This window comes from Phalacrocorax carbo, chromosome 6 (assembly GCF_963921805.1).
Source record: "Phalacrocorax carbo chromosome 6, bPhaCar2.1, whole genome shotgun sequence".
Taxonomy (NCBI): domain Eukaryota; kingdom Metazoa; phylum Chordata; class Aves; order Suliformes; family Phalacrocoracidae; genus Phalacrocorax; species Phalacrocorax carbo.
Genome location: NC_087518.1, coordinates 30,570,693 through 30,585,880, shown reverse-complemented (window position 1 = coordinate 30,585,880; position 15,188 = coordinate 30,570,693). Strand labels below are relative to the sequence as shown.

The 15,188-nt window shown below is 39.4% G+C and overlaps 1 protein-coding gene across 1 annotated transcript in view; it reads left to right on the top strand.

The window, feature by feature from the left end:
* Positions 1-15,188, top strand: part of RGL1 (ral guanine nucleotide dissociation stimulator like 1) — an 85,345-nt gene that overhangs the window by 29,637 nt on the left and 40,520 nt on the right. The window contains exons 3-4 of the mRNA XM_064454391.1: positions 773-981; positions 11,690-11,767. Of these exons, the coding sequence (XP_064310461.1) occupies positions 773-981; positions 11,690-11,767 (287 nt within the window). The remainder of the gene's footprint in view (positions 1-772; positions 982-11,689; positions 11,768-15,188) is intronic.

The window sequence follows — 15,188 nt, the reverse complement described above, 5'->3', positions numbered from 1 at the left end:
AGCCCTTTGTCACACATACTTAACAAATAAGTATTTAAACTAGTCACAAAAATAATTTTCTGAACTGTCCTCTGAATAATGCAGAATTTAAGGGAATGTTTCTAGTTATTTCAGACTTAAAGCAGGCTGTAAGCATTAAAAACAAATGCTGTTTAAAAAAGCACACATGTCCCAACACCAAACCCTAGATTTGTTGACAAATATTGTGCCAAATGGAGACTGTAAGAGAAAAATTAAATGTTACAATGGCATGTTTGCAAGATGATTTTGATAGCCTCCTTGCAAAAGCATCATGAAATATTTCGTGTCCAAATGTGTTCATGACTTAAGGTTCTGTGTGGCAACTCAAAGCTGGTATTCTCAGCAAGGGAATCACAAGTGCTGATGCTAAAGTTGTGGTCAGTTTTCATGTTTATTCAGAAGTTAAGTGCGACACTGAATTATCACTATTGTTCCTTGCAGTTTTTGTGGGATAATGGATTTTCTTTTAGATAATAATATATGATGGGATTGTAAGATAACTTGATAGCAGCAAGACTATAAAATATTTTGTGGAGCAAGTCAGAAAAATATTTTAAAGATAAACTTACTAAAGATCTCCATTATTTGATACAGCATTTGGTGTTTAGAGAGCCAAAATCGGCAACATTGTTTGGTAACTAAAGATGGACTATTCCTGTGAAAAGATGGAATTTAATCTGTGTTTCATTGTGAAAGTTGTGTCAGGGATCTGCCTTCTGTCTGATTTTTATGCTTTGTTCCAACATTGTAGGCTGAAGGGGACCAGTTACCTCCAGAACATACTGTCAGCCAGTATGAAACATGCAAGATTAGGACAATAAAAGCTGGAACTTTGGAGAAACTTGTGGAGAACCTTCTGACAGCTTTTGGAGATAATGATTTTACCTACATCAGTATCTTTCTCTCAACATACAGGGCCTTTGCTTCTACTAAGGAAGTACTGGAACTTCTCCTTGACAGGTAAGAGCCAGTATATAATGGAAACGGAACCATCATTTACGTGATAGGATGATGTTGTCATGAATTTCTTCAATTATTTTTAGTGGACTTGGACTTAACCCAATGGACAGATGTCAAGAATACTGCAAAATTCAGAATTTCAGCATAAATATAAAATGTGTAAATGCATGCCACCCACATCCCAACTCTCACCAAAGCATAGTCTACAGGCAGGGAAAGTGTGGCGTGTCTAACTGCCAAGGAGCCAAAGTGGGACCAACACAAGAAAATGAATATAATTTTCCTCAAAAAAACCCAACCCCTAGAATGCGTTGGCTGCAATCTAGAATAGATTCCTGTGTTTTGCTGGATACTGATATTTTCAGACCTAACTCTTCTGTTTGGGGGCTGCTGATTTGAAACAGGGATTGTACAAACATAAGAAAGAATTCACTATCCCTTCTATTACTTCACATGAACATGCAGTCATAAATTTTTGCAGACAGCACAAGAACCACTTAATGTTATAAGAATAGCTTTTATGGTAAGACTGTTAAATCATGTCTGCTGTGTTTGTATAAATGCTTAGAACATGCAACATTAGTTTTCTCGCCCTAAATTCTAACTGAGACATGACTGGGTCAGAGCTGATCTTATTTTGGGAGTATCATATTTATTACATTTTTCAAAACCAAGTGATGTGCAAAAACAGTTATTCTGGAATATAGTAATTGGAACAGAGGAGCAGCATAAGAACTCCTAGGTTTTAATTTTAGCTTTCCCACTAGCTACATAAGGAACAAGGCATGGATAAGCTATCTGTGCTTTTCTTGTGTATCTGAAAAGGAATAAAATACTACTTGCTTTGTAGGAATGTTATGTGGCTCAGTTAATGATGCTGATGTGCCTAGCTTGCCAGGCCTGCGGTGATTGTAATAATAGCTGTGGTTGCTCAAGTGCAGTAACTTCACAGCCAGGTAACAAGTCAGATGAGGAAAGAAGCAGCCATCCTGGGTAGAAGACCATACAGTCAGATTTGCTACTGTGAGCATTACCTCTCAGTCCATACCAATTCTGATGTAGAACATGAGGAGCAATAAAAATTGCCAGTGCATATATACAAGAATATAAAATTGTTGAGGAATTCTTTATTTTGAATGGCTAATTCTTTCTATACCCTCAGTTTTGCATTCTATGTTTTGGACATATGTATCTTTGAAGAATAAAATATGAAAGGACACCAAGTTTGTGAAGATTCTAGTAACTTTCAAGAGGAGCTGACTTGCTAAATGGGTGTCATGAGACTCTCTTGCTTCCTAAGCATGCAAATTATCAGAGAGCCACAAATTTATAGGAGAAATCAAGAGCTGTATGCATATACATTGTCACTTTCAGCCAGTAATGTTTCATGTATGGTTTATTTTACTTACTTTTCTAAAGATACATTTTTAACAGAAAATGTTGGAATAAATAAAATAGTAGCCTTTGCAAGCATGCTTTGCCTGAAATGGCTATTTTAATTATTATTCCCCTCACAGCACAGTTTTCGTTGCTCTGTGTCGGTGGGTTGCCAGACTGTTCTTTCAGGATTCTATATTAATTGACATGTATCTTGGGAAATTTTCTTCCTGTAATCAATTAGAACTTGTGAGTAGCTCAAATCATGTGAATAAGTCAGTCAACGGCAGATCTAGACCCAATTATACGCACCTCGTTTTTCAGTCAAAGGCTCTTAAGTTGTCTTAAGACAACTTATTTAGTCTTAAACTACATTCATATATCCTGTTTAAATGCCTGGAAAGCATCTCCATGTGCATTCCCCACCCAGTTCAACGTGGTTTTCATTTTTAGTGGTTTCTATTATTTCTCTCTTACTGAGGTATACTTCAGTAATGCAAATAAATGTCCCACCTGAGACTGTGACCTCATTTTACAAATCACTGTACAAACATGCCTAGAATTATTTGCAACCACCCCTACCCTGAAGACCCTTTACTGTCAACAGATGATAAAGAAAAACAGTGAGAGGAATAGACTATGATGCAGATACTTAGGAGGAGAGTACTGAGGCAAAGGGAGAGTAAAGGTTTAACTCACAGTGACTTTTGGAATTTGACCTGCGTTTTCAAACATAAATCTTTTTACATGTCCGTATCTGGTTTGTTGCTGTCCTCAGGAGGCAGAAGACTGTTATGCAAAGAACAATTAATATATTGCAGTTATTTAATTTGTATAATTACAAAAGATCCTGTGTATCTGACAAGCAAGTTTAGAATCTACTATCAAATCTGTTAAGCTGGGTGATCACCAAGGTGATGTTTTTGGAGAAAAGTTCTTGGCTCTGGGAGGCTGCCTTGGGTCCTTGGTAGTGGGCTGGCTCTTTGGTGGGTGCAAAGCCCCTGGGAAGGACTAGGAAAGGGGTCTTGTAGCTGTTAGGCTGTTTTGCCCTACTGTGTGTTACTGCGCAGAGGCCTTTGCATGTTTAACCCTTCTATGGGACAGGTGATTATTTCATGTGCAAGTGTCTGGATCTTTTCCTCTTGGTTACTTCACCTGGCTGGATTCAATAGGTGCTCCAGGAGGCTCTGTTTAAGACCCTAAGCTGTGGGTGCTGCTGGAGGTCTGGATGAACTGGGGCATGGGAAGGCATGTTCAGCTGTGGTGTCCTTGTATGTACTTTTCCCCCTTTGCACTTAATAGCGTATATCACTCTCCAGAATTGTCAATCCAGCCCTTCAATGACTACGGAAATAATTAAATATCTCTGTAATTGAGGGTTGAAGCATTTTAAACTTGGGGTTGGGGCCAAAGGGGTAATCCATTATAACAGCTGTCATTCCTACAGTAAATTAGCCTTGTTAGTTTTGATTATTTTGTGGTGTTTCATCACTAGCCATTAAAATGTTCAAACTCTATTAGGCTGCACTGTTATAAGGATGATGAAAAAGTCTTTTGGGAATCTTGCTTTTGCACTGAAGTCTGTAGAGTCCTCTAGATAAACGGCTCTGTTTTCTTCCCATATTTTCCTTTAGTGCAAAGGATCATAGCAACCTAAAAATAGAAACGTACTAAATTAGTGAAACATTGAAGTTATAAGATCAGAACTCGAGAGGGGGAGGAACTCAAGAACTTAATGAAGTTCATCACTGGCTTTAGCTTCTATTTCTGTATTGTTTTCTTTAATGCAGGTGTTAATGATAAAATTTTAAAAACAGCCTGAAGACAGTAATTACTCATTCTCTGAGAATCATTGGTCATGAGACACCTAAACTCTTTGGGCTCCTGTGAAAATGCCAGCTTCATGCAGTAAAAGTTTTTGTAAATTGTATAGCTGGGGCAATTTAGCTCAGTTAACACTGCAATTAAGTTCTTAATATTTTCATATCTGGGAATTACATCTGTAATATTACAGTTGGATTGCAGTACAAAAGAAGTGGCAAGTCTGACCTGTAAGTCTTTCTTACATTTTTCTCAAGAGTGTATCAGAGGAAAGAAAACCAGCCTGGATTGGAAAAGAAATTGAGCAGACAGGACTAACTCAGCTTTAAAATGTATGCATAGCCAGTGTATAAAGGATTTTGAGCACTCAAGCAGGAATGAACAGGAAAATAGGCATCCTTTTCTAAAGATGTTGTGCTTGTTATTCACTGCATCGTTAGCTGCTGATTGAGGGGAAGGATCTTGGGCCAGACTTGTGTACTGCTGTGTCCTTGTGGTCTAGAAGAGGTAGAGTACCTGTCCTGTTGGTCTTTGGTAATGTGCTGGTGTGGTAGAAGCCCTGCTTTAAGGAGGGACATCCTCTTGTGGTTGGTTTCGAGGGTAGGAAGGGAGAATAAAGGAAGTTCGGATGCTGCAGTTTTGCCTCAAACAAATAGCCTAAATAATATTTATAGCAACATCTCAGGTAAGTTTGAGTACTCCAGTTGTTTAGAGCAGCAGCAAGTCAGGAGCATAGATGAGCTAAGGAGGTTGGCTCTGCCCTGGTCCTCTGAAGCTGCTTTAAAGAGATGAAAATGTCAGAAGAGGGCAAGAAAATATAGGGGGAAAGTCTCCATAGAACAGAACTTTCTTTTCTGAGCCCAATTCTGGTCTTCCTAGCTTGTGTACCTTTCAGAGCAAGTTATAACGTCACCTTCAGAGGAAGGGCACGTAGGCTGTCTGACCTTGTCAACATTATCCCTAGCCTTTTATAATAAACGATAGAATCCACAGGAAATCCTAGGAGGTCACCACTTCCTTCCCCTCTCGCAGATCTTGGGAGTGTAATGTTTAAGAATCCATGGATGTTTCTCTTGGCTTTTCAAATATAATGGATAATCTGGATTTTTATGGCTTGGGACAAAATATAGATAAAACTTAAGCTATGAAGATTAGAATGATTTACATGCAGCACTGGAATATGGCCTTGTGAAGAAAAGCAGATGTTATAAGGACAAATAAAAAAAGAAATAATAGCAATTGTATTTAACCAGCTTAGTTTTCATCTCTACATTAGTGTGGAGTAAGCAGCAGAAAGTCTGCATTTTTGCAATTTTCTTGTTAGTGATACTTGTTAATAATAACAGTACTGAGACTAAAGAGGATGTGTGTGCATAACTGTGCTTTATAAGTGCTTGTATTTTGTTTTCCAGTGAAGTAAAAAAAAAAGTAATGAAAAGGGCAATCTCTTAAACCATGTAAGATTTTGGCATTAGTGGTCAATTTTGATTTATGTGAAGAGCTGTTTCTTATTCTTGGTGATAAAGCAGGACTGTGGAGTAAGGGAACAACTGTGAATGGCAGTGCTGAGCTTGTTTTGGTTGGTCCAAGGGAGAACAGTGATGTGGCAAAATCAAAAAAGGCCCTTTCAACATTTTACAGGTGAGCAGCTCCTTGGCATGGGCTAGGAGGGAACAGCATCTGCACCTCCCAGTTGTAGGAATGTACACATTGACAAACTTCCTCCAAAATTTAGGTGTGGAAACTGGATCGCACTCAATGCAATGCATTCACTTTATGCTAGATTTGCTGTGGATGCACCCCTCTCTGAGAATTGCCTGATGTATGTGTTAGACATACACAGATCTAGATTAGCCAAAGAAAGCCCTGAGACTCTTAGAAAAGTGTCTGGATATATTGTAACCTAAGTGTGTGGAGATACCTGTTGTTTGTTTGATATTGCTTGCACTGCTTGGATAGGATAGTCTGCAGACATTAACTGAATCTGGGCATGAAACATTTATTCTGTCCAAAAAAGGTGAGGTGCTCTTCCCTGAGTGACAGAGGCAAATAAAAAGCAAATGCTGTACTTAAGAGAAATTAGGGCAGAAAAAACCCAACTTTTAAAAGGCTTGAATAATTCAGAATAATGTGTGCTTTTGTTAAAACCACACTACAGTGCAGACTGATTTGTGAAATCTTCTGGGCAAAACCTTTTTCCTGGCTTGGGCCTTACTCTGTTAAAATAAGCTGTGATCTGCCCTGTGAGCGTGTGAGGCTCTGCAGCCATCAGTAGCTCCTGGGAGGCCTTTCTGGGCTGCACACTGTAATCTTCATTTCCTGCATGGCTGCGGAGGAGTTGGTAGTTTTCTCTCTCCCAATGTGGTAGGATGGACTAAAGGGACATGCATGTTGCTTAGACTGCCTTTACTCCTCTTCACATGACGTCAGAAAGTGGGAGGAAGTCCTCCCAAAGCCAAACACACGTGGCTTCGGTTAAATCGCAGCAGGAATCGAACAGTTGCACAGTGCTAGTCTTTGCAGTGTTTTTTGACTCCCGCAGCCCGTGCTGGCATTGTTATCACAGAAATGCACAAACCAATGGGGCAGAGGGGAACATTTCTAAATGTGTCGCAGGGCAGAAAACACACCCAGAGCAGTGAGCGGGGTCACACAAAGTATTGAACAGGCATATGAAAAGGTTTAAATTGTTAATGTACAATTCAGACTATTTTAAGACTGATGCAGTTCAGTCAGAAGACACTTACTGGATTTTCAGTGCTATGCTACTTATTGTAATGGACTTCAAATTGGGCCCTTTGGTAGCTTAGGTCTCTAGTAAAATCAGAGATGTGCTATTTGCTGAGTAACTTTTAACACTTCTTGGAGATCGTGAATAAATCTGTTTTCTTTTGCCCCCTGCCCCTAACTTCTAATTAAGCTTTTGCTTTTTATTAATTTGAGACTGAAGGCCTATTCATTCTTTTGTCTGGATCCAGCCTATAAAGGTTTTCTTTTAACGTAGTGTAGAAGTCAAACTAAACAATAACTTGGGCATAAGCTGGTATGTTGAAAAGTGAGGGGGATGACTTGTATTTTCAAAGCTATTTGAGAGTAATTGGACATCTGCATCCCTTTAGTATTCATGGAAGTTTGGCATCTAAATGCAGCAGACAGCTTTGAAAACCTGCCAAGTCTTTAACACTACACATTCTAATATTTTCTCTTTGTTTGGTAGAAGTGGGTAGGGAGATTTAAAAGAAAAAATCTTGTTGGCATTTTGATGTGAAAATCCTCAATGGAAGTTCCTGGAGAGAGGAAAAGCAGACCAGCTCCTCTTGTCCCTGGGTGCAGGGATATAGCATGATGCCTCTGCAGAGATCCTTCGGTATCCCCAGTGTCGCTGGCTATACTGTGGAATTAAATGCTCACAAGTGTGATGGAAGCCAAAGATGTTTAGATGTCCAAATTAGAGAAGAACTGGGCCAAGTTGCTCCCTTCTGCATTTTATTTTGTCCTGGTAATCACAATCCTTGCAACAGCGCTTAAAAGCGGGGCAATGCTATGCTTGGCACAGTTGCATATAAAGTAGCAACCAGTCCCTATCTCAAGATGTTTACAGAGACGGGAATGGATATTGTTTGATGGGAGAGCCAGAGCTGGATAATGACAGCAAATAACAAGTTAGTTTTACATTTTCAGTTCATTTCTTGTGCTGGAAGATGGCTCGATAGAGATTAAATGGAGAGGAAAATAAAGGCAGAGGGGGCACATAGAAGGAATGGGCCCTTTGTACACTTTTAGGCCAGTAGCTTTATATAGTGTTTGGCTCACTGTTGTTGCTGTAGCATCCATTCTTTCCTCTGTTTTCCTGTACACCAGGTGGTTTGTCTACTTGACTGAAGAAGCAACTTCGTTTCCATGATCCTATGTGTGTATAATTCAAAACACCTTACATTTCTTGAGGAGTATCTGTGCTTCCAGTCACTTGTTTTGATGCTTGCAAGTCTTATTTAGGGATTTGTTTGGGGCTTTTGCAGAGAACCACCTTTCCTTATTATTTCTGAGTCATTCAAAGAGTATTTTCCTCCCTATTCTTCCCTTCCTTCTCAACAGAGATGCAGGGGTGCATTTTCTACTCTATTTTTCAGTATTTAAATATTCAGTACTACCCATTACATTCTGGTCTCATTTGCTTAGTCAGTCCCTTTGAGTGGAGTCTATAACTTTCCAAACGCCAGGCAAGGCTGAAAAGTTCTGTGGGCTACAGGATCCTTTTGTTTCTCCTGTCTCTTTTTGTATGCAAAGCATTCATACAAGGCCGGGTAGTGAATGGCTCTTTGTCCAGGAGCTGGTGAGAACAGAGCAGTGGAAATCTGCAGAAACACTGTTCTTTACATCAGATGTATCATTAACTCCTCCTAACCCATATTTAATGGCCTGTTGTTCATGCAGAGGTCTTGCATTGAGAGGCAGGCAGAGGTTTACATCTGGCAATATAACTTAAAATTGTCTGCTCTTTATTATTGTGTTAGGGATTTATATTATAAAAATCAGCATGTATCTCTCTAGTGGGATTTAAATGCAAATGCCTAATCTGCAAATACATATTTTATAATTCATACAACACTAGGACAGTGAGATTGTGAGTCATCTCAATAATTTCTGCTCTAAGAATTAATGGCAAGTTTTGAAAAAGGAATATAAACATCTAATTTTTATTTAAAAAACCTGAACCTTTCTTTGCATATTTCTCCCAGCAGGGGGAAAAACATCTTTTGTCTATTGGCTAGGATGTTTTTTAGTCATCTTACCTAGCAGATGGCAGTGGAGGGTGAAACACTCTCCCTGTAGCAACAGGACAGGAGCAACCATCATATTTTGTAATGTACATTATATCAGCAGCATGTCTTGATTCTGTCCTGGGCAATATCTACTGAGAATGCATCAGCATAGTTCCCTAAATAACCCCCCTACACTCTTTTTGTATCTTTCTGGTAAGATGATATCTTACCCAGTGTGATTTGGAAATGCAGGACAATTTACAGGTCTGCAAGAGCAAATATTGAAACCAATAGAGTTAAATAAAAATAGGTTAAACTTTACACTTCAGCTTAGGAAAACGATGGAATTCAACAAGGTGTTTGGCAGTATTGCTCTTAAGGCTTCTCTGATTTATTCCATCCTTGCAGTAAAGCAGTGGGAAGTACCTCAAATAGTTAATTGCATTCACTTTGAATTGCAAATACTAGTAATGAGCATTTAGGGTACGACTGAGAGCTGAGAGAGGCCAGGTAGGATTAAGTGGTGAATTTGGGCATAGCCAAGAGTCAGAAAAAAAGGTATCTATTCAATTTTACAGCTTCAGTAGTGCTGATCCCAATAAAAGGAGCACAGGCAGGGTGTGAAATTGCTTGGGAGAATATAGGAGAAAGCACAGAGGCCATTGATGCACCAAAAATTTCAGAACAGGATTGACAGCCATTCTTGTACCAAGCAGTGGTGGTGCTGTGAATGCTCCTGTTGTGATTCACTGTGACCACTGAGGGATCGAGGTGTTATTCAGCATGTTTTAGAAGTGGATTCTTACCTCATTGTCAGTTTAGCTAAGCATATTTTTCTTTAGATGTTTGGATTAGCTCTGTGAAATCACAACAGCAAAATGGGTTAACCTGTATGTGCCTCAATCTCTAAGGACTCTTTCCATTTTAAGAAGTCCTTAAAACGTACTCTCATACTTCTGCTGTCTTATAGGACCAGCAGGATTGTTTCAGGATAACTGAGAACAACTTGGGCCCTTTAAAACATAAGTTTGGAAGTTTTTATGCATGTATTTTATGCAAGTTTCTTTTTCTGGACAGTTAAAATGCTGAGATTTCTGAAGTCTTCACTACTGATGTGGGAAGTCAGGTTGAATGAGACAGTGTATTGGTCAGACCAAGCTACTGGGGTCAAGCAGTCATGATTTTGTTCTCAGCGTTGTCACAGATATGTGGTAACAACTGGAGCAAATAATTTTTTGTTATGTCTACCTGCAGTGTGGTTGGAGATGCAAGATCTGGTTTTAAATGAGCTGTTTCAGATAATGCAAGTGGTCTTAGTGCAGCACTCACAAGGCTAAGTAAGCCCAAGCTGACCTCCTTACAACTGTGGCTATGCTGCTTCTGTCAGGGATTACTTGTTTGCCTTTGTTAGTTTGGGTTGCAGTTCCATTGCAGTGTACTGGAATGTAGGCAAACGCTCAATCTCTCTCTGCCTCAGCTTCCCCACCCACAGTGGAATTGTCCAACATTAAGCCCTTGTCATAAGATCATTGGAACTTAAGCTCTTATTTTAAAGTATTGTGGAGTTCTGAGATTATGAGCCATGGTAAGACAGAATATCAGTATGAGGGTGGTGAATGGTGGTGCTAAAACATGTTCTTTACAGTCTAGCAGATCTGCTGGTGAGAGGGAGCTTGAATTCAGTTATACTAGTGGACTTTCTCTACGCACCTGGGATTCCTACAGATGAAGCCTCAGACTGATACTTCAGGGTCACATGAACTACCATCTCCTATTTTTATCCTTTGAAATGTTTTGGATGAATTTGTTACAGTTCTGACATGAACCTTCTTATCACAAACCCACAGCCCCCTACGTTTTCTCTGTTATTAGTGGGGGTGTTGTATCACAAACACTTAAAGTTGCGCTTGTACTCCTAACTATTGAGATTAATTGCAGGTGCCTGACTCAATTAGTTGAGCACAGAATGTGTAAAATCAGCTTGCCTTATCCTGGACTGTGAGTAATTGTCTGCCTTCATTAAGGCTGCCTGTAAGGAACCATGGAATTCTTTATGGAGCTGTATATTTGAAGCAATAGGCACTCCCATTGAAAATGAAGTGCATAATCCTGCCTTCAAGGCACATGCATTGCCTGTGTAGGTAAGAGATTTTGCTTTGTGCTGTTGGAGTTTTGCCCATGGTTTCCTCTTTCTCAGTGGCATTTTCACAGTGCCACAGGTCATTCCCACTCGCGACAACTGTGTCAGTAGTTTTGGCAAAAGTGGGCACTTGCCATCTAAAAAACTTAGTGTGAGATCACACTTGGGGTAAGGAGGAATGACAAATGCTAGAGAAAAAGAAGCTGTGTTGGAGAAAGTGGTTGTATTACAGCCTCGTTGCATGCTGGTATATCGCTGTGGGAAAGGATGGAGTGAAAACAGGCAGAGAAAAGGGTCTCGGAGCTGTGAGCAAAGATACTCTCTTGGTTGACTCCTCCTGTGTGGCTTAGCACATGAACACCATGTGCTTCATATAAATTAACGAATTAGGTTGGAAGATACTGGCTATCTCTTTAGGAATTTTTTTTTCCTTCTTAATGAAATAATCTTCAAGCTCCTTAACTTTGCCCAACTGTTAGATTCCATATCTGTTGTCTGAGCTAGAAACACTTTTTAGTTGTTTATGGTAATTGTATATGAATTATGCTGTTTGGGATTTTGTTTTTATTCAGTAGAGGTTCCTCTAAACACTCATCTCATTTTTCAGGTATGGAAACCTGGAGACCTCAAGCTGTGAAGAAGTTGGAAGCCAGAATTCCTCTGAATCCAAAACAGTACTCAGGATGTAAGTGTGGTTTTGCACTGTACAGCGAACCCTAGTCAGGGTTCCGTATTGGAGGAGGATGTGGGCAGCATAGCTGTTATTCCCTTTGAAAATTCACAGCACTATTTGTTTGCTTAAACAAGCTTGTATAAAGGCCAAGTATCAACTGTCTCATAACACATCCAGTAATATAACCCAGAGATCTTTCTGTCAGGGAAATTGTTTCAGAATTAAACAAGAAATGAACACATCTAGGCCAACATTTTGTTGATTAAACAAACAAGGAGTGTTTTTTTAATCCCTGCCGTATCTGTAGCAGTAAATGGTTATTGCTTATGACTGATTTTATTGTGCCTTACAACAGCGTCTGCAGCCCGAAGCTGAAGTTGTTTCAAGCAATGTGTGTATGCATGTATCTTCTTCATTAGTGCTCCTTACAGTGTTGCTTTTAGCGTGAAATTTAAATTCTGAAGTCATCCTAATTTGCAAGAAAAATAGCAAAGCTGTTTTGAAATGCAGTTTAAATGGGAAAAAGTGGTTTGGTTATCCTCCTAGCATCATATGAAATTGTGTTTTATCATTAGACACTGGGTGTAAAATGTACCTGAGGTCTTCAGGATTTGTACTTTGTCATCTGTATGATCTGTGGTTTGCATGCATTGTGACAGTTACAAAGTAGCTGCATCATTCTATTTGATTACAGTGTGTGGTGACGCTTGATTCTTCTCAGCATTACTGAAGATTATTTTTTTTTATTAATTTATCCTGTCTTCCCTCTAGTTAAGGAAACCTTGAATTTTTTTTATCAGTGCACTGATTTCTCAGGCTGTAATTGAAGAAGCCGCCTTTAGTTTCCTTTTGTTTTGAGATGGAAGGAAAATGTTGAACTTTTCTATCATGAAATAGACGGGCCAATCAAGACTGAGAAATACACTGCAAGTCTCTCATTCCTGGGATTCAGGCAGACTGTTGATTCTAATTACATTCTGTTCTACAATATTGGGCCTGCTCTTCCCACTTACCTCCACGCTTTTCTGATGTCCTGTATGTTGGGATAGGGAGTCTGGCTTAAAACGGTTCAAATATCCCCCTCCAGAAATGTGCCGTTCACATGGTGAACACCTTCCTGTCCTTCATTGTCTGAATGGAGTGGTTAGACAGTGGGGTTGCTTTGCGTTCTGTCATGCATGCAGAAACTGTTTTGTTTAACCACCAGAGATAAATTGGTAAAAGCTCCTTGGCTGTGAGTGTTTCAATAGCTGTCTCTGAAAACACAATGAATTATGCTTGCTTGACTGCAGGAGAAATGTAGAGCTTAATTAATGTCTGTAAATGATACAGGATTCTCAAAGGCTTTAGTTAGAAACAAAATGTTATCGCTTGTTGGGTTTTTGGTGGGTTTGGTGGTTTTTGGTTTTGGTTTTTTTAAGCATTTAACAATGACAGAAAGCTACAAGCTCTGATTTGGGCTGTTTGTCTTGCCCCAAGAGGCTCGACATGGGAACTTAATTCTCCTGGCTGGCATAACAGAAAACTATCAATGTTTTTCTCCTACTTTGCCATGAGAACTCACCAAAGAACAGCTGGTAGTCAAAACTTGGTCACAAGCACCAAGAAGGCAGTATTATGTAGTGGGTAGAGGCAATAATAGGCAGCCAGCAGGTTCCCACACTCCCATCCAAAATGAGCTCTAGGGTCTCTTCCAGCTTTGGGCAGATGATTTGACCTCCCCCTATCTCAGCAGTGCAGCCATAAAATACAAGCTAAAGCAGTACCCTTCCTGCAAAATAGATTAAGGATTTATATTGGGGATGAGAAAGATAATTTCAGCAGTATAAATCGTGCTGGGATTAACCCCTCCCCACCTTTACGTGGACCCAAAGGAGCTTGATTATGAGATGGAGAAAGAAGGGGTGAAAGTAATCTTAATGTTAGTGTCACTCAGGCTTGGGCAAAATACATGAATCTTTTGTTATGCCTAGAGGTGAGCGTGCAAGTGAAATAACATCTATTTTTTTGAATGGAATGGTTTTCCTATTGACATACACATAGTTTATCATATTACCCCCTGTCTAGTTGCTTCATGCTGCATCAATGCTGTCTTCCCTCTTGGCATGTAATCGTCATGTTATGCCTTTGAAAAGCCAGGGACTGACAAATGGTTGGAGTCTGTGGTCCTGTTGCTGTGGTAGCACAGATTCTGATGAGTTTTATCTGGTGTAATTTTCATGAATATAGTCAGCACAGCTGATTTTTTGATCCTTTGGCCCTCATCAGATACCTTTTATGTCTGAATTTGATACCCGTTACCCAACTATTTACTTATAGAAAGCTCAACAATGAAGTTATCAACAAGGTAATTTGTCAGGTATGCGTGTTTTAACAGGTCCTCTACAAATGTGAATTCACTTTTCTGCCTTAAAAATTTCCATTGGTCTCTGTTACTCTGACTACTTGTATCTTAGATATGATTAATGGTATCTAGAAAAGAGGTTGGTATTGTAGTCCTGTTGTGAAACGTGTAGTTCTAGTAGTTCAGGTTTTCTCTTGTCTGGAATAATTCCAATATAATTACATTTACCCTCTTTTCTCATAGAACAGAAACTTGGAGAAATAAGAGGAAGAAGTAGTAGAGCTATGTTATTTATTGCCATTAACTCTGTATTCTCAGAGGAAAAATATCTTGTGGGGAAGCCCGTGGTCTGTGGCCAGAGATCTTCTGCATTCGTCAGACTCCTGTGTTGTTCAGATGGTTTAAAAATCCATTTGGGGCATTAGAAATGGGGATGCAATTTAAAGCATTTCCATTGGTTTGACACAAAAAAAAAAAAACCAAAAAAACAAAACAAAACAAAAAAACCCACAAACCCACCAAAAAACCCCACACCCCACAAACAACCACAAAACCTGCTACAGAAGTTAAAAACAACAGCAGGAGAAGAATTTATGTCTGTCTACATGTCTTGTGGATCTTTAAAGGGACTGGCTTTTGCAAAATCTTAGGTATGTATGGGAGCAATATGATGTTCTATGTGGTGTACTGGAAACTCACAGGTTACTAATGTTGAAATTCTCTGTGCTTTTTGTACATGTAATATTGAGTTGTTAAATTATTTGAGAAGGAAAATGCCTTATGTACATAAAATTTTTTAAAATTATTTTAGCATTCCACCCAGTGTTCATATAGCTCAGAATCTGCAACTCCTACACTAGGGCTTGAGCGCACACGTGGAACAGCCTTGTTTGAGACACTTGTGGGAGCTATAAACCTGTCCTTGAGTTTCCAAATTCTGGATCTGAGCCAGCAGTTACTTCTCACACTTGTTGCAGTGACATAGTTTTCGCTGACCCAAGATCACTTCAGCTATGTTCAGAAACGTGCCTTCTAAGGATCCACTCTGCCAGGGGGATTTTGTCCTGTTTACTTCAGCATCATTCCTAT